Genomic DNA, 25,648 nt, shown 5'->3' with positions numbered 1-25,648 from the left:
ATCCTTCAGCCCACCCACAGGGGCAGGAATGGCCCTCATTCCCAGCAGGAGTCATACTGACTTCAAGGCCAAGGATGGGGTCATCCTGTAGACCTTCACAGGAGAGTAACAGAGAAGTCCCTGATGACACTGTCAGGGAGCTCTCCCGAGAGCCTCTTCTGGATTTCAAATGCCATGACCCCCTTCTCTCTGGCCGCACTTCTCTTCTCTTTCTCCAACCAAAGGGGTCCATGCCATGCCAGAACCATTCTGTGACCGAAGTCCAGATTTGCTGCTTCCTTAACCCAAGCTCCTTTTAGCTCTTTCATTTAAAAATCTCCCTGGTTCCTTTGCAACGTGGCCTCTACTTTATCTTAAATATAATCTTTCCTCTTTGCAGCTTGGACTCCTAGGTCTTACTAGAATAGGAAATCTGTTTCCGGGATGGAACCCAATGGGTGGTGTTATCTACAAACCATACTGGACGGTCTCCTCCTCGAGCTGGGACTGGAACTGGAAATGGAGACTTCTCTCACCTGATGTCCAGTGGACACTGGCCTGCTTCTCTGTGCTCTCTGCTCCATGGGCTTCTAATCAGGCCCAGGAGATAGCATTTAGGTGTATGGTTGTGTGCTGGGCAACACACAGAGAAAATCCCAAGCCAGGGAATGGAGCCTAGGGACAGACAGTCCTCCAGGATCAGGAGCTTTCCCAGGTGGGTGTGGGCAGAGGGCCAGGTTAGGGGGTGGGCGGGAAAGCCCCCTGGCAGGAGAGAGGAGGAGCTATGCTGAGCTCTCCTGAGACCCTCTGACATCTTTTCAGTTCTGTCTCCAAAGAGTAGTCACCCCCTATGCCCCTTCCCTCTCTCTCCACTGAACGTCACAGTGCCGGCCTTCAGAGCTCCCACGACTGGAAGCCGGGGACTGGGGGGACCCAGCAGCTGTGTGCACGTCCTGGAGGCTTCCTGGGACGAAGTGTACTGTTTCCTCACCTGTGGGTCCATTTCTGACAGGGCTGGGCATTTTCAGTCCAGGCCACTGACAAAGCATGCAACTTTGATATCCAAGATAGCCCCGGTTGACGGGGGAATGAGACTAACTTTCTTGAGGCCAGTGTCTTACAAAATTCGAAGGCACATTCTTGGCTTTTTCCTTTTGGGAGCTATTTCCTTTTGGCTCTGTGGGGCTAAAGTCCTCTGCTTAAAACGAATGTACTTTCTTTTTTTTTTTTTTTTTTTAAGATTTTATTTATTTATTTGACAGAGATCACAAGTAGGCAGAGAGGCAGGCAGAGAGAGAGGAGGAAGCAGGCTCCCCGCTGAGCAGAGAGCCCGATGCGGGGCTCGATCCCAGGACCCTGGGATCATGACCTGAGCCGAAGGCAGAGGCTTTAACCCACTGAGCCACCCAGGTGCCCCAAAACGAATGTACTTTCTGGCCCCATGGTCAACTGATCAAACGGTTGGGGGGCCCCACAGTTTCCTCATCACGAGATTTCACCTTCATACTGACTGAACGCAGAGGTGTGAAGAGCTTCAAGAGCAAACGGGCTGGAGGCCACCGTGGCAGCTTCTCACTGGGTCTGAGGTGGGGCAGGAGTTTCCAGGATGAGCTCAGGCCAGGAGGCCAGACTCAGTCTCAAGTCATATGTGAGGGGCCTCTGAGGAGCAGCTGGGTGAGGCCAGACTGGGATGGGGGGACAGGTGAGCGAGAGCACAGAAGTGGGAAAAAAGCCAGAGAAGCAGGACCATATGTACTGGAAGGGTCCACAGGAAGTCAGCTCTAGGCTTTTTTTTTTTTTTTTTTTGAAGATTTTATTTATTTATTTGACAGAGAGACACAAGCAGAGGGAGAGGCAGAAGCACGCTCCCTGCAGAGGAGGGGAAATCCGACATGGGACTTGATCCCACAGTTCTGGGATCATTACCTGAGCTGAAGGCAATGGCCCAGCCAATTGAGCCACCCAGGCGCCACATAGCTCTAGGCTTTTGACAGGGAGGGACATATCACAGAAGACAACTAGGCCACCTGGCCCACCACTGTCCTCTTCCTCTCAGGCCGTCTTATATCTGCTGAGCCCAGAGGCAGCCTCAGAACTAGTCTCAACCCTGGTTATGAGCATTCTAAGCACGTAAGCCCAAGCCTACTTGCTTTCCATCCTCATGTAGAGGCTGGATCAGAAGAGGGAGGGATGCCAGCAACAAGACCGGCTTGGGAGCAGAGGGTAAACACTGGCCAGGGACACATTGGTTCTGGGGCGGCTATAGCTGGCCAAGCCTGAAAGAAGGTAGGAGGAGGAACAGAATCTGTTCCAGAAATGCTCCCGAAAGGCTTCCTAAGTGACCGAGGGAGAGCCACTAACCCTGAGGGTGGGCTTCTCTAGTAGAATGATTGTAAGGGAGAGGGAGGAGAGGGAGTGCTGTCCTGAGTCAGAGTGCAGGCGGGGCAGGGCTGGGGAGAGAGGTTAATATGGCTGGTTTCTGGCTGGTGGACTGAAGGCAGCTAGTTTGGGGCCCACTGAGGTGGGGGGTGGTGGGGAGTTGATGGACAGAGTCGGTCAAGGCGTCCCAGCCAGGCCTAAGTAGAGAGGAAACATGCAGGAGGAGGGGACATAGGGAATATGGTCTCATCGTTCAGCGACTTGGGCCAAGCGGCTGCCCTGCCTCCAGGTGGCCCATGTAGAGGGCTGCTACCTCCCTAGGGAAAGGCACTGGCTGATCACCAAGGCTGCTCACTGTTTTTACGTGAGGAACCAGGATTGGCCAGCGCCTTGACTTTGTCAGGGCTACCACGAATTATTTTTGAAAATCACAATGACATCACCATTTCCAGGAAAACCAGTTGCCACGCAGCTACTCCATCTGTGGCACCTCAAATGCCTCCCTCCTATAGGTAATCCATGCTAAATCCTTCCAAAACACAGGACCATACTGAGAATTGGTGTCAGACGGAGGATCGTCCTGGTGGTCGCTTTGGTAAAGCAAGGACGTACCTGATAAATAAATTACCCTAAATGCAAATTTTGGGAAGTCCAGGTCTTTGGAGCTTGAAATCACCTTTTAACTCAATGGCATTTGGTTAAATCGGCAAAGGTGGTTAGACCACCTAAAACCTCCATCCTGGAAGCAGAAATTTCTGGACAGATGGTGGAACTTAATCACCTTTCAGTGAAGGCATATTAATGTTTACAGCTCTAATAACACATGAGCCCAGTTGGCGAAACCTCTAAAAGTGTGCAAACCAGGAGACCGTCCCCCAGACTCAACAACTGGGCTATCCTCTGGTCTGTGACCAGCCTTCTGCTTTGAACCGGGCTTGGAAGCGCTGGAATCCGACAGTGAGCAGATTATAGAAGTTCGATGTTTCTCATCCCAGAATCTGACCTGCTCCTCTGTTGTTTTTCCTCTTTCAATGGAGATTAGCCTTATCTGGCCTGCTCATATCCTTTTAATTTCCTCTTGTGAATTAAAAAAAAAAATACTTTGTATGTTTCTGATTCAAAGCATATCTATTTTTTTTTCTGGCATCTAACAAAATCCTTTTATCCCCCATCAGTCTCCGGGGAATTCAATGAGATGTTTCAAAATGTTTTGGCTCTTGCGGCCATTTCTCCTGGCTTCTCCTGGCGTGTTTCTCTCTCAGACCAGCCCTTAAACAGGTGGCCGACTGCCTCAGCATCCGAGCTGGATGCACCAAAGTCTCGGTCAGGAATGTCCGTTTTTCTGAGATGACTATTTTGAAATTGCACATCGAACGCAGCTTTCCGCGAGCAGAAATCTTGCCCGACTCATCTGTGGACGTGGGCAGCACACATGGTGCTTTGAGACAAGGGGGTTTAGAGGAAAAGCCGGCGGTCATGCGTGGCTGTGTGGTTGTGGGCCTGTGGGCCTGTGGGCCCGTGTGATGCAGAGCAGTGGGGGAGATCAGGTGCAAGGCTGAGGCCTTTCTGGGTCTCTAACTGCTGCTGCTTCCTTTGATTCTAATTCTGGGCATCATCAGCCCCCCGAGCTGCCTCCCAGCCCCTGTGCTGCTTCTTACCCGAAGCAGAGATGCCAGACTCGGAAGCACCGGTCTGAGCACCGCTGTAGACAGGACGGTGGGCGCTGGTCAGGGATGGGAGGCTGCCGTTTCGGGAGTGCTGGGTCATCTGGGGAGAAATGGGACAGTCTTCCGGTCTGGAGAAAAAAAATGAGAAACAGCAATAAATACAGATGGCCAGGAGGTATATACTGACTACTGAGCGGCAACACAAACAGACACAAGGAAGTAGAAGTACCTGAAATTCCTAGCAGACATTAAACATATTTGAGGGCATTGGCAGAAATTAGAAAGTATCCTGTTAGCTCCTATTCATTTACAGGGATATATGGCTTCATGTCATTATAACACACGAATGAGATCTTCTGGATTTGGGGGACACGGGAACATGACATTTCAACCAAACAATTCAAGGCACCAATCTTCTCGTTTTTCCTCGGAGGATGAAGCAGAGGAGCGAAGGGATGAATGCAGTCAGGAAAGACATGACATGTCATGTCAGCCACGACAGGAAGAGTTAGGCAGGCCCAGGCTCGGGAGCCTTCTCTCCGCATCACCTGCTGAATGGTGCCCAAAAGCCTGCCAGCACCCGGGTCGGTGGAGACCCATTCACGCAGCAGACACGGACTGGACGCCTCATTGTGCCGGACCCCTAGGCCTGGAGCCGGAGACACGGGGCCTGGGCCCGCCGGGAGGTGGCGGGATGGACAGTAGCTCCTTGTTCAGCCTCGACAGCAGATCCTGAGCAAGGCTCTCCAGGTGGGCCCAGAGCTCGCTTCTCTTCAACAAGGAGACACCAGCCACCCGCCCAGCGAGGGCTTGGTGGGAGACACAGCGGGGTGGGCCTGTGGCGCTCTGCCCAGGGTTGGGACCTAGGAGATGGCTGTTCTTGAATGTCAGTTCCAGTGGCAAAGACAAACAGACGCTAAGCCACCCTAAAGGGCAGGAAAGGCTCTGTGTGTGTGTGTGTGTGTGTGTGTGTGTGTCTTTCAGCCAGTCCTGAACTCTGAGCTAGGGGCCAAAGGAGGGAAAATTTTCGAACAGAGGTAACATCAGTGAGGCAGATACAGAGGCGGAAACAAACAAAATGCTGCATTGTTATAGAAAGATTTAAGGCACCACAAAAACTGTGGGCTAGAGGGGAAAGGGTGTCCTGGGACGCTTTGAGGCCCCAGGTGTTGGGGGCTGGGTGGGGGGGGGAGGGGGGTCAACTGACAGGGTCAACTGTCTTCCAGGGTTTTGTTAGATTTGATCCCTGAGGGAAACAGGAGTCACCCAAATGCCATTCTATGGTAATGTGCTAGAAACCTCATTCTAGCGGAGAGTGGCAGGGGGCACCATTGTGGGGGAAGGCGTGGCTCTGGAGGGCAGAGGGGAGGGCAGAGCAGGGAGAGCAGAGGGAGAAGGCCATGGGGTGGGATTCTGAATCGTGTGTTTGGGGGTGTTAATGCCATTCCCTGAAGCAGGGGGCTCAGAAGACAGTGGTGTTCCCCTAGGAAGCGCTGACTTGGGGTGTTGTGGGGACACCCCTCGGGCTTGGGGCAAGTCTAGAAAGGAGTGAAATCTGGGTGTCAGCAGTGTGCAAGGAAACCCGTGGAGAGGCGGGATGGGTAGGGGCCACAAAAGGGGCATTTTAGTTGGCAGAGGGGGAGTTTGGGGCCAGGCCTACATGGCAGCAGGGTGTGGGGGTAGGAGGGTGACCAGGAGTTGGGTTGGCAGTGACAACCATGAGAGAGACGCTGAGCATTTGAGCATCCTCTAGGGTTGGAAACTGCAGCTGATGAGTTACTGAACTCTACAGCTGAGACAAATGATGTTCTAGATGTTGGTTAATTGAATTTTAATTAGAAAAAAAAAGGAAGCTGCAAGGTCATGGATAGATGTGGCAGGAGGAACTTGAGGTCACTGCTGGACCGCGTGGGCCACGAAGGGAGGGGAGGGGGCAGGGAAGCAGGCAGAGAGGCCCTGGCCAAGGGGGGCCAGGGACTTGGGAGCCTGTCTGAAGGAAGGCCTGGGGAAGGAAAATAGGAGGGGAGGGTGAAGGTGGGGGAAATGAGGTGTTAAATGATGGCGCCAAGTTTGGACAGTGGGCGGAGGGGAGGGATCCAGAACCCACAGAGGGGGTGAGGTGAGGGGGTATGGTTTGTAGAGGAAATAGGCTGAGGGAGAGTTGGGGGAGCACATAGGATGCTGGGGTGAGGGAGGGCCCTGAGCTGTTCAGGGTAACCATCTTTTTATTTTCAATCTTCTTTTTTTTTTTTTTAAGGTTTTATTTATTTATTTGACAGAGAGACACAGCGAGAGAGGGAACACAAGCAGGGGGAGTGGGAGAGGGAGAAGCAGGCTTCCTGCTGAGCAGGGCCAGATGTGGGGTTTGATCCCAGGATCCTGGGATAATGGTCTGAGCCAAAGGCAGACACCTAATGGCTGAGCCACCCAGGCGCTCCTCAATCTTTCTTTTCTTGGTTAAAAAAGCAGTAGGGGCGCCTGGGTGGCTCAGTGAGTTACAGCCTCTGCCTTCAGCTCGGGTCATGATCTCAGGGTCCTGGAATCGAGCCCCACATCGGGCTCTCTGCTCAGCAGGAAGCCTGCTTCCCCCTCTCTCTGCCTGCCTCTCTGCCTACTTGTGATCTCTGTCTGTCAAATAAATAAATAAAATCTTTTAAAAAAATTTGCCTTTTCACTTAGTAATATATTGTGAGGCTCTCCTCATGTATTAAACATTCTTCAAAAATGTCATTTTCAATGCTGTGTTGTATGAATATATAATTATGTAAACAGCCTCCTACTTTGGGCATTTAATTCTTTTTTTTTAAGCAAGTAAGGTTTTCTTTATTTTTTTAGAGAGGGGCAGAGGGAGAGAGGGAGAGAGAGAATCTTAAGCAGGCTCCACGTGCAGTGTGGAGCCCAACATGGGGCTCGATCTCACGACCCTGAGATCATGACCTCAGTTGTAATCAAGGGCCGGATGCTTCGCCAACTGAGCCACCCAGGTGCCCCCATTTAGATTTCTTATGAACACTGCAATAAATGCCCATGTATATATATCTGTGAATTTCTGATTGCTTCTCAGCATCAAATCCTAGAAGTAGGATTACTAACTCCAGAAGTACCAGTACCTCGAATGTGTGTTGTGTGTATGGTCAGTGTCTCCAAGATCCCTGAGATTCTCGGTCAACACTCCTGGCAACACCAGATGATCAGAGCTGGCTGGCTGTGTGGAGTCACAGACACTTTTTATAGGATCTTTACAACTAAAGATCCTGAAAGTTGACTTTCTGCCGAGTGCCGGGAGCACCCAGAGTCTGCTACCATCCACTGACCACAGGACATTGATGATGGCTCTCCCCCAGGAGGAAGCTGGCTCTGTGTGCTTCTGGGGACAGAAATCACATCTCATTGATTCTAGTTTCCCTAGCAATTAGCACGCCATCTGGCACACAGAAGCGATAGAAATGTTTGCAGAATTGGCCCAATGGAGGGAGTGGCCATGGGCAATTGGGAAGGTCCAGTTCCAGGAAAATGAGGTCCTCTCAGTCCTTGCAGGGACCACTTCCAGGCATGGAAAGATGTCTTCTTCTTCCTCTCCACAAGGCAGAACACCTGACCTCAGAATTGATGGTACCCACTGGTTAGATCTTATATTTATTAGATTCCCTTTATCCTTATTTCTAATGCAATAGCCTTATGTCATGGTTGTCTCTCTGGGTTTCAAGAGCTTTAAAAGATAATCTTGAAATAATTTTTAAAGATGACTATTTGACATCCTCTATTCCATGTTAAGCAAGATGAATTTTATCAGCTCCTGTTACCACTTCCATTTAAAAAGATATAAACCAGATTTACTAGTAGTTGACACTTGGCTATATTCCAAATCAAACAAGCAAACACAAAACCTGATATAAAGGACATTTTGGGGACAGTTAGGGAATACTGATATACTATATAAAGTTACGTGAATGTTAATTCTCTTAGGTGTGATATTGTCGTTAAGTACAGGATGTCCTGGCCCTTGGGGGACACGTGCCGCAGGTCTGCAACCTTCTTTCAAACGGTTCAGCAAAACAAAGTTTAAGTGTGTAAATTATACATCATGCACATAGAGGGAAACTGAGAGGACGCAGAGGTGGCAAAATATTCACAAGCTGGAAGCTAAGTTAAAACATACTGATAGCAAGTTTAAGAGAAAAATGCATATTAGCAATTTAAAATAAGAACCTTGAAATGTGAAGCACGGGATGACTAGTTTGGAAACCAAATCAAACAGATCACCGGTCCATGGTGTGGGCCATGTTCAAGTCCCACGTGGGCAACAGCCCTTGGCAGGATCTCTGGGTGGGGGGGGTTCGGCCTCCCCAGCAACCGTGCATGGAGCTCCGTGAGGGCAGCCCTTTCCAGGCTCTGTTTGGGGCTGTATCCCAGGCACCTGGCTGTTCCTTACAAATTACTATAGAGTAAAAATGGAAACAACCAAACTGCCCGGCTATAGGGGATAACTCTGTAAAATATGTCCTATTCATCTGAACTATTCTATGGCCACATCTGTAGGTTTTTCTCCTGCTCTCTATAAGCCCCCGGCAGGTACCCTTTTCTCTCTGCCATTCTCTCTGGACAGCTGGACTGCCTGGTCTGGGGCTCCCTAAGAGCCTACAGGGACCTAGGTCCCTAGGTCCCCAGGTTGATCTGAGGTTCTGGGTAACCTCACTACAATTTTGGTTACATCAATGGGGTAGGAGCAAGGCTATGAAGAAAGCTAGGCCACTAAACATGCATAGATTTGCTTTAAAAAGTGTGTTTATCTAAAAATAAGTGGATTTGGTGTCTTCATCTGTGACACTCCAACCCAGCAGAACAAAAGCAACCCCGGGGGTTGTTGGGTGGATCCACTGCTGCTCCTTCTGGTCCTTTCCTTTGAATTACATTGGCTGACACCTGGCTTCTTCTGGGCTAGGGCTGGAAGTACCTGGAGATCCTGAAATCCAACCATTTCATTTTTGGAAGAAGCAAGCCAGGGGTGAGGGACACAAGTTTTTCCCCTCAAAAATCCCCAAGTGATAAACAATAAAGAGATAAATGCTTTCCAATGTGAACGTTTTATTTTGAGTTTTTCAAGACATACATCTTACACTGCAGTTAAAACAAAGCTTAAGAAAAGAAATCCCGCCTCTGTTAGCCCGGACTTACGCTGGGTACCCGGTCCTGTGGCCGCCGGGGGTGACAGGCCGGCGCAGGGGCTCGTCGGCACTCTGCTGCACACAGACCAGGCCCTTCCGCCTCGCCTTCCCCGTGTTTGTCATAATCTGGCAGAAGGAAAGAGGAGATACCACCTACTTGAGAGCTGACCTTGAAGGAGAAGTTCCTACATGTAATACATTGATCTATAGTAATAAGAGGCTTTGCAAATAAATGGGGAAGGATCATGACACGGATTATTCCAATAAGCAGAAATTGGGGGAAAATTCCTTTAGGTTTGCATTAGGCCACTTAGTAGTATAAATTAAAAAATAAGAAACAACAGGCAAACAGGCCATGGAAAAGAGAAGAAGAAAACAGTTTGAATACAGTAACAATCACATCTCGGGGAAGACTGAGTTTTGAAAGTGAGAAGGGAAAAAAGGCAGATTGGGTTTCATAAAAATTTTCCACTTATATATTAGACATAAGCCAAATGAACAGGTAAACAACCAACTGGGAAGAAATATTTGCACATATTTAACAGATGAAAGGTTAAGATTGTCATTAGATAAGTAGCTCTTACATATCAAAAAGTAAAACAGTAGACGATTGAGCAAAGAATTCAAATAGCTAAGTTACACAATAGAAAAGATCACTGATAAATAAAAGAAAAAAACGATCAATTTCACAAGTAATTAGAAACTACAACTTTCGGGGCACCTGGGTGGCTCAGTTGTTAAACGTCTGCCTTCGCCTCAGGTCATGATTGCAGGGTCCTAGGATCGAGCCCCACATTGGGCTCCTTCCTATGCAGAGAGCCTGCTTCTCCCTCTCCCTCTGCTGCTCCCCCTGCCTGTGTGCTCTTCCCCCTCTCTCTCTGTGTCAAATACATAAATAAAATCTTTAAAAAAAAAGAAGAAACTACAACTAAAAGGTATCATCTTTCAACAATTACAGGATCATTAAAGAAATGATCCCATGACTGGCAGGAGTCGGAAATGTTAGTGGCCCAGCAGGCTGGGTCATTTCTAATTACTGTAGGAAGTAATCTGGTGTTTTACATCAGAAGGGTCACAAAAATGTTCACATCCTTGGGTTTAAATCCTAGTGAAAGAATCCCAAATATGGAAAACGTTAAATAAACAAAGTTGCTTATTACAAAATTGTTATAAAGTTGGAATAATCAAGTGTCTGATAAGAGAGGAATAGATAAGTGCAATATGGCAAATTCATTTGAAATATTAAGTGGCCATTTACAATGCTAAAGACTAGGTTATGAAAAAATGTTTTTTTAAAAAATTTAATAAGAGGTTATAATACCGCATATAAATGATGCTTTCCATTAGGCTAAAAGTACACATGAGACCGGAAGGAAATGAACACTAAAATGCATACAGTGGGAGGCAGGATATCAGAAGCAGGAGGAACTTTTTTCTCCCCTTTATTTTCCAAGTGTTCTGTAATATGATTAGATTATGTTCACAACTGAGACAAATGGTTTACGGAAGACATGACTGTACGACTGGGGAAATGGGACCAGAGTCTGGATGGTCCCAGCACGGGGCGCCCGTGTGACCTGGTGCTCAGTCATGCAAAGCGGGGCCACCACAGAAACTGAGGGAAGGGCTATGGACCTCTTTACATTATCTTTTCAAATTCCTGTGAATCTAGAATTACTTGAAAGTAAAAATAAGAAAGTTGGCTTATACAACAACAAAAACAAACCAGAATTTTTTTTTTTTAATTGGAATTACATCTTTGATTCCTTGATTTTTGCTGAGAGCTTATTTGGGTTAATCTAGTGTGTGAGGTAGGGAAAAGAAAAAGGGGGCCTCCCCGTGCTATGGGAACGGCTGCCAGCTAGGGAGGGTGGGTGGAGGGGGCAGAGAGGAGGCCATGGGAAGGGGAGCAGGGCCGGAGGACAGAGAAGGTGTGAGGCCTTCAGCCTCTGGGGAGGAGGAGATGGCACTTGACCAACCTTCTAGGAGGAACTAAAATGCAGTTCCGCCTCTCTCTGTAGCTCTTGTGTGAACCGCCACAGAAGGCTATTTTCACTGAAATCCTCCACACTGTTGGCTGCTCTTACACTCCCCTCTGGTCACGCTGCCCCGTCCAGCACCGAGGCTCAAATTTACAGCCTGTGCTGCTCATCAGGTGAGCAGGCCCCTTTCATCCCATCCTCAAACGCACCCCAGGAACACCCCTGCTTCTCTTTCTCCCTCCATTATGACAGACAGAACACCCGAGTCTTTCCAAAGACAGCTCAGAAGGTGGGTCCTAAGATACTGGAAAAGGGGAGACGGGGAACATATGCCTTCTAGCGTCCTCGTCCCCTACCCCACGCGTCTCCTGAGCTCATCCTCCCACCTCCTTCCTAGAGGACACTTACATGTGAGTGTTTCAGCCTTTGGAAAACACAGTCAGCCATACCCTTTCCCTTTTTTTTTTTTTTTTTAAAGATTTTAAGTAATCTCTGCAACTAATGTGGGGCTTGAACGCACACCCCAAGATCAAGAGTCGTGTGCTCTATGACAGAGACAGCCAGGCGCCCCTGCCATCCCATCTTCTTAGATCCTTAGAGGTCTAGGAAATAACTTCAGGTGGGTGGTATTTGGCCTCTCCAGAGGATGAAGAAACCGAGTCTGGCCTGTGGGCCTGAATGTCTGGTCTGTTACCCAGACACCCTCGGTGCAGAGGGGTAAGTGTGAGGGTCCCAGCACTGTGCCGGGCACACCCAGCGTCCCACAGCAGCCGCCCCCGCGGGCCTGCCTCCCGCTCATCTTATGACTTGTTGTGCCCTCAGAGTGAGCCATGTAGCCCACGAGGTCTCACGCCCCTCTCGGCCCCTCAGTTTCAAAGCACCTTTTTGGGCTGGAAAGATCTGAAAGGCTATCTCGTCCAACAACCTGTGACTCTACCGAGTTCCGCAGAAACGCCTCGGGCTATCAGGAGTGAGGAGAGAAAGGGTTCCTGGCGGCCACCTTACTGGTGGCCGAAGCCTGAGGAACTCAGCCTTCATCTGTGTGACAGATGGGGCTTTTGTTCTGCTACTAAAAAAATGCAGCAGATGATTTAGCAGAATGTAATTTATTCAGTAGCAGAAGATGGTCAACACATGTCAATTTAGAAAAAAAAAATGTTATTTCCCATTGACTAGTTTTCAAGGATTGGTGAATCACGTAAGGAAACTGTGATATGTTAATAAAACAGTATAAATTTTTATAAGAAAATATAGGTATTCTATCATCTATCAGTCCATCCATCCATCCACCCAACCACCCATCCATCACCCACATAGGAATAATACAGGAGCTGAAGCAGACCCGGTTTGCTGCCCACCCGATATTCAGTCTCTCTTGACCAACAGTACTCTGATTTTGTTGGCAAAGAAATGTTTCTACTTAAAAATACTCCCTTACCCAGACTCTCTTGCAGCTGGGGGTCCTGTGACCCAGTTCTGACTGTAAGAATGGAGTGGAGTCACCAGCGGGAGCTTTGGGGACAAGCACTCTTGAGGAGGTAGCTGTGGCCCTCTTCCTGACTTTCTCATGGGTCTGTGCCAGGGGCTGCATTGGTCCCCTCATGACCAAGAGGCAACACGTGGGAATGAGGGGCGATGCGCAGAGGCAGGCCTGCTGTGGAGCTCATGAAACTGGAGCTTCAAGGCCCAGAAGGGGCCCTCGCAATGTGTTTGTGTGGTCACATGTTTTTGTAACATTTGCAAAAGTAGGATATTTTCATTGCAAGCACTTAAGACTACTGTTTTTTTCTCCTCTGACTTCCCTTCTGCTGTTTCTTCCTACCCTGACTTCCCTTGTCCTACTTCCCGTCATGCTGGGGACATGATGCTAGAATTTAGGACTTAGGTAAGTATATGCTGAGTCCAAGTGACATTTAATGCAGGTTTTCTGGGATATATTCATCTGATTCCCACTCACTTTGGGGCAGAGCCAAACGGTCACTAGCTGTCTTGGGGTAGGAAGAGCTTCTAGGAATTCCCTATGTTGTCAGAACATTTATGAATAATGAGCATGCAAGAAAACTAGAAATAGCTTCAAATCTTGCAGCTTATTTGTGGAAGAAACTTGAGGATGGTGTTCTCAAATTTAGCGACAATCCTAAAAATGTATACAGCATTATCAAAAACTAAATGTGAGGCCAGATTTTCTAATCTTGATCAAATTTGATTAAATGTGATCAAATACATTACAAGAAGGACTAATTTCTTTTTCTCTCTGTAGAATACGTTACAAACTCATGGTCATCTATGTAGAGGCAATCAAAGGCATAAAACAAAAATTTAAAAAAAGCCCCTATGAGGTGTGCAAAGCAGCTAATTAACAAAAATACTACTGTTCTGTTTGTGGTATCTGTTGATTATTAAAATTTGAATTCACTGTGATTTATTTTCTCATTTTTATTCTAAAGTAGATGTTCACTTTCATAGCTAGCTTTGTATTCCTTTATTTAAAGAAGGCTTCCTGTACTTGGGGCTCCTGGATGGCTCAGTAGGTTAGGCCTCTGCCTTCAGCTCAGGTCATGATCTCAGGGTCCTGGGATTGAGTCCCAGATTGGTCTCCCTGCTCAGTAGGGAGCTTCTCCCTCTCTTTCTTTCCCTCCCCACTGCTTGTGCTCTCTCTTGCTCTCTTTCTCTCTTGCTCTTGAATAAATAAAATCTTTAAAAAAAAAAAAGAAGTCCTCCCAAGCCCTGTAAACCAGAGGTCCCACAAAACCTGGGTCTTCCCTTCATGCTGACAGCAGGGTGTAGCAAGACATGGACAGAGCCTGGGGTCTGATGTCCCCCAGTATCATCAGTGGGACTGATAAGGCAGGACTCTGCTGTTTGCAGTTGATAAAGGAAAGACACAACGCAGAGATAAATGGAAGGGAACAGTGCTTATTACGATTGTTTGTGCTGTTTACTTCTGACTTTGAGTAATAAGCATTTCTTTTGTAATGAGAAAGAAGAATACATAGGGCGCCTAACTAGCTCAGGAGGTAGAGTGTACAACTCTTGATCTCAGGGTTCTGAGCTTGAGCCCCATGTTTGGTGTAGACATTAATTAAAAATAAACAAATAGGGGCACCTGAGTGGCTCTGTCAGTTAAGTGTCTGCCTTCAACTCAGGTCACGGTCCTGGGGTCCGGGGATCACACCCTGCAACGGGCTCCCTGCTCCGCAGGAGGCCTGCTTCTCCCTCTCCCACTCCCCCTACTTGTGCTCTTTCTCTCTCTCACTCTCAAATAAATAAAAAAAATCTAAAATAAATAAATAAATAAATGTAAAAAAAATATATAAGAAATAAACTGAAAAAGAAACGCATTTAGTATATTCGGGGGTTGGGGATCTTTTCGCCCTGCTTATTCGGTTGTGTTTTGTGTTTTCACACACAAGAAATGTGGACTTTTAGTTCCAAAGGCTCTCTGGCTCTGTGGAGGGCACTGAGTCTTCAACCATTAGGCAGAGCAGGAAGAACGGATTGGAAAGTGATTGGAAAAAGCTCCAAAGTGGAGACACATTTGAAAGAGATCTAGAAGCAACAACTGCAAACTGAGGCTCTTCTTTCTCTGATTGTGGTTTTTGCTGCCAGCACCTCGTGCTCCCTGAGGACAGTGGGATGATGGCACCTAGAGCCCAGCTTCCCCCAAAGGGCCCAGCCTTGCACCCGGCCAGCTGTGCCCACTGCCCCACTGGCAAAGTCTCCATGGCCCAGACTCCGGCTTCAGGACCCTTGGGGGCAGGAGGGGGGTGAGTTGCAGATTTCCAGGCGTATGTGTATATACACATTCTCTGGAGACAAGGCTCCAGAGAAAATTGCACGAATTTGGGCCTTCATTTGACAGGGGGAAGGAAGTGTGGAAAGCGAGTAATTAGCTTTTACAGTCGGTGTTCCCCTCAAAACTGAGTTTATGCTTACAACAGAGACCACTCAGTGGGACTTCTCTCAGTTTTCAAATACAGCATGCAATTCACTGGAAAATCGACAGCTCTTCCAGAACGTGGCACAGCTTAGTGGGAAAGAGCAAGGGCAAGCAGGCTCAAATCCACTTGAGAATGTTCCTTACCCTTCCTCAGCCTCAGCTATCCTGTCTAGAAAATGCTACACAAACAGAATTTCCCTGTAGTTTGCTGGGAGTCAGATGTGTGAAGTGGTCAGCACAGGGCTTGGCCTGTGACATGGGCTCTGCTAACTTAAGACACGCTTGTTACTATTGTTAAAGGTAACAGTAAATTTAAACTCTGAAATAAAAACAAAAAACTGAGATGCTATTATAAATATCTATGCCCCTTTAACCAAGGTGATAAAGCTATTTAAATCAGGGCATTCCTTTTAGGAAGAATTAAATGATTATTCAGCACAGTATGGGTGATACAAAAAAAATTTAGAAATAACCAAGCAAGGAGAAGTTGGCAAATCATCAGTCTTGCCCTGCTGACGGTCACGGCCTCAGGAAGACACAAGGCATGCTGCTTTTCCCCGGAATTACGAGTAAGCAACACATCTCATGTGACCAGTGCCAATCTCGGGCAAGCTTAGGAAAAGGGACCTGTTCTCCTGTTGCCGGCTTTCTGAGCTCTGTGGCCTGCAGCATTTTTCAAGGCCAGGACTCTGTGATGCGCAGGAGCTCCACACTTACACTTGGGACAATGAGGACCCAGGCGTGGAAGGGGTGGGGGGTGTGGTGGGGTGGCGTGGGTGTGGCCTCTCAGGGAAGGGTGTGGCTATGAATGCCCAGCAGGGGACTTGCACTGCTCACTGCTACCATTTTCCACCCCCAAGCCAGTTTCCAAATCACTGGTGTGAACAGGAACAGATTCCTGGGATTACTGTAAAGAGGTCTGGGGCGCATCCTAGGCTCTAGCTATGAGCCACACTAGAGGGTCTGGGGCTTTGCAAAACCCTGGGCTGGCTCTGTTGCACAGGGGTCTCTGCCGAGCCACTCACCATGCCTCCCTCCTCGGGTCATCTGCATCCCTCACCAGCATCGTGGTTTCATTGGTTCTGTGTGTTCTTTTGTAAACTCGGAGGCGACAGCTAGGTCTTACATTTTTTGGCATTCTGCTTTGTGTTAGGCAAATGCCACGAATTCAATAAAAACTTTTTTAATGGTCTAATACAATGTTTTAAAAAAATCCGCATCTTTCAAGTGACCTCGACAAAGCTACCATCTACCTGGTGCATCCCAATAGGAGGCGGGAGTCATGAACTTGGCCCCAGTGAGATGTCTGCTGTCTCAAGCAGGTTCCCCGGCTGGCACAAGGTGACATGATGATGTGAACTCAGAGCCCTGGCCGCCCGAAGCGCATGCGCAGCAAGGGACAACCGTCGCTGAAGTCGGTGGCCCCCGCCCCGAGACTGGCAGGCTGTCCATTCCACATCGGGGCCAGGTGACCGAGGGCGGCTGGGCACGACCAACGGATGCAGACGGCGACACTGGGGTGTACACAGCCCCTCAGTGATGACTGTGCCACATAGTTTTCTAATGAAACTTTAAAAAACTGCTTCTACCGTGGGATCCTCTGGTAACCTGCTCCAGAGGGTTGATGGGAGGCCCGAGAGAGATGTCCGTGTTCTAACCCCAAGAACCCGTGAACAGGACGTTCTTTGCAGTCTTTGCAGATGTAATTAAGGATCCTGAGATGAAGAGAGCGTCGTAGATTATCCTAGACCCAATGACAGGTGTCCATTCAAGGGATGAAAGAGAGAAGGGGAGGAGGCCCTGCGGACATGGAGGCAGAGCTCCGGAGGGATGCAGCCACAAGCCAAGGGACCTGTGGAGCCCCAAGAAGTTGGGGGAGCATGAGTGCTTCTTCCCCAGGGCCTTCACAGGGGGCCTGGCTGTGGGGACATCTTGGTTCTGGACTCCTGGCCCCCAGAGCTGTGAGAGGATACGTGTCTGGTGTTTTAAGCCATCCAGTTTATGCCGCCCTAGGAAGCATTTGTCATGGAGTCCCCAGAGCGCACGGCTGTGTGCCTCATGGCTGTTGCTCCCCCTCTTCCGAAGAAGCTCCCCCACTAACAGCTCGCCTCCTCTGTTCTCCTCATCTCCAGCCCATGAAGCAGGAGAGTCTGCCTTTCACAAATGTACATCCTATCAAATGGAGCCCAGTCCTTTCCTGACAAAACCAGTGTTCTTCCAAAGGGAAACAAAGCCTTGTCAGGGCTTCGGACTCCCATCAACGGCATGGAACCCGACCGCCTCACTTCTAACCTTCCCTGACCTAATGTAAACAAGAGCTTCCACAGTCCGTTAGACTCCTTCGATCCTGGAGACATTCTAAGCACTTGACCACGGCCAGAGGCAAGGTGGAGGGGGCGGGTAATGGTGGCACCTCAACCCAGCCACCTTCTTTTTTTTTTTTTTTAATTAAAAAAAAATTTATTTATTTGTCAGAGAGGGGAGTGGCAGGCAGAAGGAGAAGCAGGCTTCCCGCTGAGCAAGGAACCCAATGTGGGACTTGATCCCAGAACCCTGGGATCATGACCTGAGCTGAAGGCAGAAACTTAATGGACTAACTAAGCCACCCAGGTGTCCCTCGGCCCAGCCTTCTTGGGTCATTCCCGTTCTTTCACTCCTACCCGCTATAGTCCATTCTCTATGATGTAGCTAGAGTGAAAACAGAAGGTCATATATTAAAACAAATCAAACTGAGTCACTCCCCTGCTCCAGGAGTCTCCCAGCTCATGCTGGATAAAATCTTTTTTTTTTTTAAATTAATTAATTTATTTATTTATTTATGCTGGATAAAATCTTAAACCCTTGCCTACAAGGTCCCCAACTGGGCCTCTGGCTGTCCTCTACCATCAAGTTCTACCAGTAGATTATGTACTCCAGCCCAGGTCCCTGGAAATTCCTCCAAAGGTGAGGGAGACCGGGGCAGGTGAGCGGGGAGACCAGTGCCCAGGGTGAGATGAGGAGGTCGGGGCTGGAGGCGGTGATGGGGAGGCACTTTCTGCTTCCAGTCACTCCTACAAAGCTCAGGCCACCTGCACCCACATCCTTTCCCTTCGCCAGTCACTGTACTTGCTGGCCGATCGTCGACAGACTGGCTCCCGGCCTTCGGCTCCAACAATAACCTGACTAATTTGAGGAGATGTCAGGGTCCATGTGACAGACCCAGTCAACCACCAGTTTCAATATTCCAGGAGCTCCTTTTAATGCCAATTGCCTTGGCTCCTGTGTCCTCTGCTGTCCGTCACAGGGCTTCAGCCCTGACTGGCCCCAATCCCTTGCAGTTGCTACTTCCTTCAGAAACCTCACACTCCAACTTTCCACCTGATCACAGGCATGCCTTCTGATCACGGTTTCATGAGACCTCTGCGGGCCCCTCACAACGCCATCCTCTCCTGGGCTATCAGCAGCCCCCTCCTGACTCATGCCCTTCCCCTGCTTAGCTATCGGGTGGTAACCAGTGGCTCTCAGAGCTGCCTGCGCATGAGTCAGCGGGGAGTTCTCAGAGCTCTGATCATAGCCCCATCTGGGATGTGTGACCCCACAGGCCTCCTGGATGCTCGGACTGACCACTCAGTCCATCCTGAAACACTCCTCCCTTCTGTTTTCCAGTGCACTACAATCTCCTGGTTTTCTTCAAGCCTCTCTGACCGTTCACCTTCTGTCATTCTTAGAGGCCCCTCTTCTTGCTCCCCCTCCTGACATCTGGTCCTCCTCTCCATTCCCAACCGCTCACTCTCTCCCCCTTCACCCTTCGCTTGGTCGGGCAACCTCACGTGTGTGCTGACGACTTCCAATAATGTTGCACTCTTCCCCTCTACTAGATGAGGCACATAAAAATTCAGAAGCTGGACAGGCAGATGATTACTACTAAAGATGGGCACACTTCAGATGCTAGAAAGGCTCCTGGCCTGTGCCCTCTAGTTCTATTCTGATCTCTTTCTGTTCCCCAACAGCTCTGGGACAGGTAGCTAGGACCACGGTGCAGGCAAACTGGCCAACACAGAACCTCCCATAAACACAGGATTATAACAGACCAAACCAAACCATTATGTGTCATTGCAAGGGCTCAACGCATCAATGACCCGTCTTTCCTTTCCACTTCTCCCTTGTCCCCTCACTTGGTACTTACTCCCAAGTACTCCGTGGTCAGAAGCTTCTCGCCTGACAGCTCTCCAAGCTGTGGCTGGATCAGCTCGTCTTTGTCCAGATCAGCTTCCATAATGTCATGGTCCTCCTGTTTCAAAGAACACATGGGGTGAGTGCACTGGACCCCTGGCCATGCATTCCCGGAGAGGTGGCTCCCCTCATGGGCACCCGCCATGGAAAGAGAAGGCCTTTGCCCAACCCCGGCAACTGATGGGTTTGCATTTCCAAGGGCTTTGGGGGAAGTCTGTCCTTTGCTTGTAACCTCTCCGTGAAGACGGAAGGGAAAATGCCAGTCCCCCTCTTTTGGAAGCTGGGCACCTAGGGAGCACTTCCATGACCACAGGTGTGGAAAGGTTCCATAAGACACCCAGCAGTCTCTCCTAGTCACAGTTCTCAGAATTGCCTCTGTGAGGTCCAGGTACCATATGAACAGCCAAGTCAGCCTACCAATAACTACTATGCACCTTCACACGCACAGGCCTTACAGGACACTCAAAACTAGTTCTTCTCTAGTAGTTTACGGTCAATAAGTAAAAAGATTCATCAAAAAGAGAAGAGCTGTTTTGCTTTTGGGAAGATGGAATGGGTAGACTTCTCCCTATTCCTTCCTCTAAACACAACCCAAACACTGGGCATTATGGATACAAATAAACAGAAGGGATCCTGATAGAAGGTGAGAAGGAGGCAGACTGGCTAGGTGGCTGAAGACTCAGCGGATGAAAGGTGCGGAGTTCCCTGGGCTTCCTTTGTTCCTTGTAGATTCCACACTAGCAGCCGAAGAAGCCAGCAACACGGCTACGTGAATGGTGAAGACAAAAACATCCCCCCCACCCCCGCCCGCCCAAAGCCTACTCTCTCTAGCCAAAGGACCAGGAAAAGGATAGTCCAGCATGACAGAAGTTTTAGAAAATAATCTGACTCCAAAGAAAATATCGTGGTACCAACCCGACCATACCAGCAGGGGCCTCAGGGAGCCCAGACTTCTACCCTCACGAGGCTGTCATCAGGCACCCCCACAACCTCTGCTGGGGTGATATGAGAGAAGAGCAAGTAGGAAGGGGGACTTTCATCCTTGCTGGGCAGTAATGAGGTCCCCCATCCCCAGGTGAGAGTGGAGACCACGTGGAGAGCCTAGCCTTCCACTAGGTGGTAACAAGATGTCCTCCTCTCCATGCTCTGGTGTGGTCAGAGGAGGCTAGGTGGAGATTCAAGGCCTTCACCACTGCCTACCATGTCCCTATGGTGTCAGGCGTGGCAATGTGGGCCATACTAATGAGGTGCTCCTACCTGTTCTGGTTAGGGAGATACTAAGGAGGCCTAGAAGGCGTCCAGAACTCCCATCCTTGCCCTGCGGTAACAAGGAGTCTCCTCCCATCCCCCACCACCAAGGTGTGTGAACGGAGGCTGAGTGGAAATCCTGGACCTCTCTCACACCTGGCAGTAATGAGGAGGCCCTGCTCCCCCTGCCAGAGCTGTGTCAGAAGCAGCCAGCTTAAACAAAAGCTTTCAATTAGATCAAAAGTCTTCTTCTTTTTAAAAAGACTTTATTTATCTGGAGATAAAGAGAGTGAGAGAGTGTGCGTACAAGTAAGGGGAGCAGCAGGCAGAGGGAGAAGCAGAGAGGGAGCAGGGAGACCAAGCAGGGAGCAGGATCTCAGGTCCCTGAGATCATGACCTGAGGTGAAGGTAGACACTTAACCGAGTGAGCCACCCAGGCACCTCTAGATCAAAAGTCTTAAAATACTCAAAATATCTGGGTTTAAATAAAAAAATCACTCATCATACCAGGAACCAGGGAGCTCTCAAACTGAACAGAAAGAGACAATCAGTAGATGCCAAGATCAAGATAACAGAGTTGCTAGAATTATCGGACACAGATTTTAAAGCAGTCATCATAAAAGGGCTTCAGTGAGCAATTACAGACATTCTTGAAACAAATGAAAAAATAGGTCTTCAGAACATAGAAAAAGAACAAAATAAGCTCAAAGCAAGCAAAAGGAAGGAAACAATAAAGAGAAGAGCAGATATCAATGAAAAGAAAAGCAGAAAAACCGTAGAGAAAATCAGTCAAACAAAAAAGCTGATTCTTTGAAAAAGATTAATAAAAATGCCAAGTCCCAAGCAAGACCAACAAAGAAAAAAGTAGAAGATACAAATTGCCAATGTCAGGAATGAAACAGAAGATATCACTACAGATCCTGTAGATATCAAAAGAGTAATGGATTATTAAGAATAACTACACACACATAGGTTTGACAACTTCGATAAAAACACAAATTATCAGGTTGCCTGGGTGGCTCAGTGTGTTAAAGCCTCTGCCTTCGGCTCAGGTCATGATCCCAGGGTCCTGGGATCGAGCCCTCCATCAGGCTCTCTGCTCAGCAGGGAAGCCTGCTTACCCACCCCCTCTCTGCCTGCCTCTCTGCCTTCTTGTGATCTCTGTCAAATAAATAAATAAAATCTTAAAAAAAAACAAAAAAAACCAAAAAACACACAAATTATCACAAGCATCTCATTATGAAATTGTGATATAGGACTATTCAAGTAATTTTAAAAGTATGACTACGAAGGAAATTGCTTCATAATTTAAAAATTCCCTGAAAAGAAATCTCTAGGCCCACAGTGTCCCTTTGAGACTTCTATTGAGCTTTTAAAAAAGTAACACCAAGTCTGTATGTCTTCAAGAAAGCAAAATAGGAAGGAATACTTCTTAATTCATTTTATAAAGCTTTTATGTTACCCAAACCAGACAAAGACAGTACCATAAAAAGAAAAGTACAGACAAATGTCCTTCATGAATAAAGATGCAAAAATCCTTAATAATCAAGTTAAAAGAAAAGGGGGAAAAGTCTTTAACAAAACCTTAACAAACAGAATAGAGAAACAGATCAATATGTTAAATGAATTATATGCCATTAACAAGTGGGGTTTGCTCCATTGATGCAAGTTTAGTTCAATATCTAAAATTTAAATATTGTAATCCATAAGATTAACAGGTTTGTGAAGAAGAAAAATCACATGGTCATATAAATGGATCATATAAGTGGGTGAACATATAAATGGATTATATAAAAAGTTCAGCAACATTCATGACAAAAATAGGAACAGAGGGGTAGTTGATAAAGAGCCTATAATATAACACTTAACGATGAAAGACTGGAGGCTTCCCCTCTATGACTGGGAACAAGGCAAGGATTCCTGCTTTCACCATTCTTTTCAACATAATGCTAGAAGTTCTAGCTGGAGCAATAAAGCAAGAAAAAGAAAAAAAGGGAATAAAAAGCATACAGATCAGAGAGGAAGAAACAGAACTGTCTCTATCTGCAGATGCCATGGTTGTCTATGTAGAAATCATATAGAAATCCCAAGAATCCCAACCCTTCAAAAATCCTAGAACTAAGTGAGTTCAGCAAGGTCACAGGATACAAGATAAATATACAAAATCAATTTCTATGTACTAGTGATGAACTTAAGGCACTGAAATGAAAATACATCATTTACAATTGTTCACAAAAATAAAAATAAAAAAAAATACTTAGGCACCCATCTGGCAAAACGTGTATAGGACTTGCATGCTGAGAACTATAAAACACAAATGAATTAAGAAACTAAAGATCTAAATAAATGAAAAGACATACCTTGTTCATGAATGGAAGACTCAACAGAATTAAGACATCAGTTCTGTTCTAAGTGATATATGAATTTAATGTAATTTCTATCAAAACACCAGCAAGATTTTTCTGTATATATATACACAAGATTATCCTAATATTTATGTGGAAAGGGCAAAGGGACTAGAATAGCTAAGAAAAGTTTGAAAAAGAGTAAGGTGGGAAGAATCAGTATACCAGATTTCAAAACTCACTATATAGCTACAGGTTTAAAGACTAAGTGGGGTTGGCAGAGGAACAGATATACAGATCAACAGAACAGAATAGAGAACCTCAAAACAGGCATACACGAATACAGCCAACGGATTTTTAAAAAAAAAAAGATTTTATTTATTTATTTGACAGGCAGAGATCGCAAGTAGGCAGAGAGGCAGGCAGAGAGAGAGGGAGAAGCAGGCTCCCTGCTGAGCAGAGAGCCCGACTCGGGGCTCGATCCCAGGACCCTGAGATCATGACCTGAGCGGAAGCCAGAGGCTTATTAAACCACTGAGCCACCCAGGCGCCCCTGTCCAACTGATTTTTGACAAAGGTGCAAAAGCAATTTAATAAAGGAAGGGCTCCTTTTTGGTAAACGGCGCTAGAACAAGTGGACGCGCACAGGAAAGGAAAAATGGATCTCCATCTCATTTTCCTGGCTTATCTCAAAACTAATTCAAAATGGATCATGGACTTACATGTAATAGTATCCAATTGTTAGAAAAAATAGGAGAAAATCTTCAGGATCCATGGGGAAGCAAAGAGTTCTTCTACTTGACACCAAAAGCACAATCCATAAAAGGAAAAATTAGATAAATTGGATTTTACTGGAATTTTAAAATCTTCTGCTGAAAGACCCTGTGATGAGGACAAAAAGCTAGAGACTGGGAGAAAATATCTGGAAACCACATTTCTGACAAAGGACTAGTATCTAAATATATAGGACATACAAAACTGTTCTTAAAACCCAACATTAAGAAGTCCAAATAATCCAATTAGAAAATGGGCAAAAGACCTGAAGGGACTAAAGAGGAGCTACGGGAGGCCAGTAAGCACGTACAGATGTTCTACACCATCAGGCATCGGGGAATGTACATTCGAGCCACACCGAGATCACCCCGCATCTGTCAGAAAGGCTAACAGAAGAAACGCTGATGGGGATGAGGAGAAACTGATCACTGCTGTGTCACCGGTGGGCACACAAAACTGGTCCAGCCTCTCTGGAAAACAGTTTGGCAGTTTCTTCAAACGCTAAGCCTGCACCTACCTACGACCCAGCAGTTACACTCCTGGGCATCTAGCCCAGAGAAAGGGAAACTGATCGTCATATAAAAATCTGTACGTGAATGTTGACAGCGGTTTTCCTTGTAATGACTCAAAACAGGGAGCGAGAGATTAAACGAACCGTGGTACCTCCATTCCAGGAGCTCCACACACACACAAACCTGGAGGCATCTCCGGTGACTTGTGTCGTGGGAAACAAGCCATTCCTCATGGTTATAACCTGTAGGGTTCCATTTACGCAACATTCTTGAAATGACAGAACTGTGGAACTGGAGACCAGATTAGTGGTTGCCAGGGGTTACAGAGGAAATGGGGGTGGGAGGGAAGTGGATGGGGCCATAAAAGGGATCCTGGTGGTCAGGGAAATCCTCTGGACCCTGAATGTCTCAGTGTTCGTGTTCTGCCTGTGATATTATACTATGGCTTTGCAAGATGTTAGCCCTGAATGGAACAGGGTGACAGGGGGACCTGCAGTCCTCTTTCCCACTTTCTGCCACACTTCAGAGAGGATGCTGTCCTTTGAGGTTAAATTATAAAGATCAGTATAAAACAGTCCAGCCCTTCCCCTGGTAGGTACTAACTAGGTAAAGGGTGTATCTATGAGGGGAGCTGGCTGGCTATGGAAGTGAGAAAGACGGAGGATGGGGCCCTGAGGAAGCAGGGGTAAAGTGCTGGTCCCGCCCTCAGGGTGTAAGGGTGTCCCAGGCCTGGTGCCAAGGGTCCCTGAGCTCATCTAACCAATCCTTCCCCTGATTTCCTTGCCCACTCGACAACCTGTAATTTGGCTCCTCTAAACTTGCCAGCAGGAAGAGAAAGCTCTATTCTGCAAACACGTGTACCCCGTCCCTGTTTTCAAACTTCTCGTCATTCTGGATGCCCCAGTTGTTTGTGAATTTGATTTACCCGAGTCAGTTTCCAAGGGATCTGAAGGCTCACATTCCTGTGAGGCCTGCCTCTGGGCAGGGCTGTTGCAGGAGGACAGGTTGTATCCCCAAGCTCTCTTTAGCACACAGATGGATAATGCTGTCTGCCACAGTATCACCCAGCAGGGGCTGTCTCAAGAAAAGGGGGTTTGGGTTATTCTAGGTGGTCCCCAAAGGAGACTGAGAGGCAGGCCCCAGACCAGCACACGGTGCTCTGACCACAGGCCCACCGAGGAACCCCCCTTACACTGATTTCTGTGGTTCTCTGCGTCTTAGCCCTCCCAATGGCTCCGTGGAGATTCCTTTTTCTCCACCTATTCTGTCTCACCCGGAGGCCGAGCCTGAGAGAAGTGACCGGTCCACAGTGACAGGCCGGCCTGGAGGCCAGCAGTCTAGACTTAAAGCCGAGGGCAGCACCTTTCTGCCCAGATCTTTCTGACTCGGCCACTTGGGACCCGTGGAGAAGACTGTGTCTGAGGAGGCTGCAGCTGATCGGACTG

General features: G+C 47.7%; 1 protein-coding gene across 1 annotated transcript in view; it reads right to left on the bottom strand.

Moving 5' to 3' along the window:
• Positions 1 to 25,648, bottom strand: part of ARMC9 (armadillo repeat containing 9) — a 152,985-nt gene that overhangs the window by 12,571 nt on the left and 114,766 nt on the right. Inside the window, exons 20-22 of the mRNA XM_032857478.1 lie at positions 19,278 to 19,382; positions 9,201 to 9,316; positions 4,017 to 4,153 (exon numbers count right to left, since the gene is read on the bottom strand). Coding sequence (XP_032713369.1) covers positions 4,017 to 4,153; positions 9,201 to 9,316; positions 19,278 to 19,382 — 358 coding nt within the window. The remainder of the gene's footprint in view (positions 1 to 4,016; positions 4,154 to 9,200; positions 9,317 to 19,277; positions 19,383 to 25,648) is intronic.

The sequence above is a fragment of the Lontra canadensis genome, unplaced genomic scaffold (genome assembly GCF_010015895.1).
Source record: "Lontra canadensis isolate GAN:19392208 unplaced genomic scaffold, GSC_riverotter_1.0 scaffold13, whole genome shotgun sequence".
NCBI lineage: Eukaryota > Metazoa > Chordata > Mammalia > Carnivora > Mustelidae > Lontra > Lontra canadensis.
This window is presented reverse-complemented; position numbering and strand designations above follow the sequence as displayed.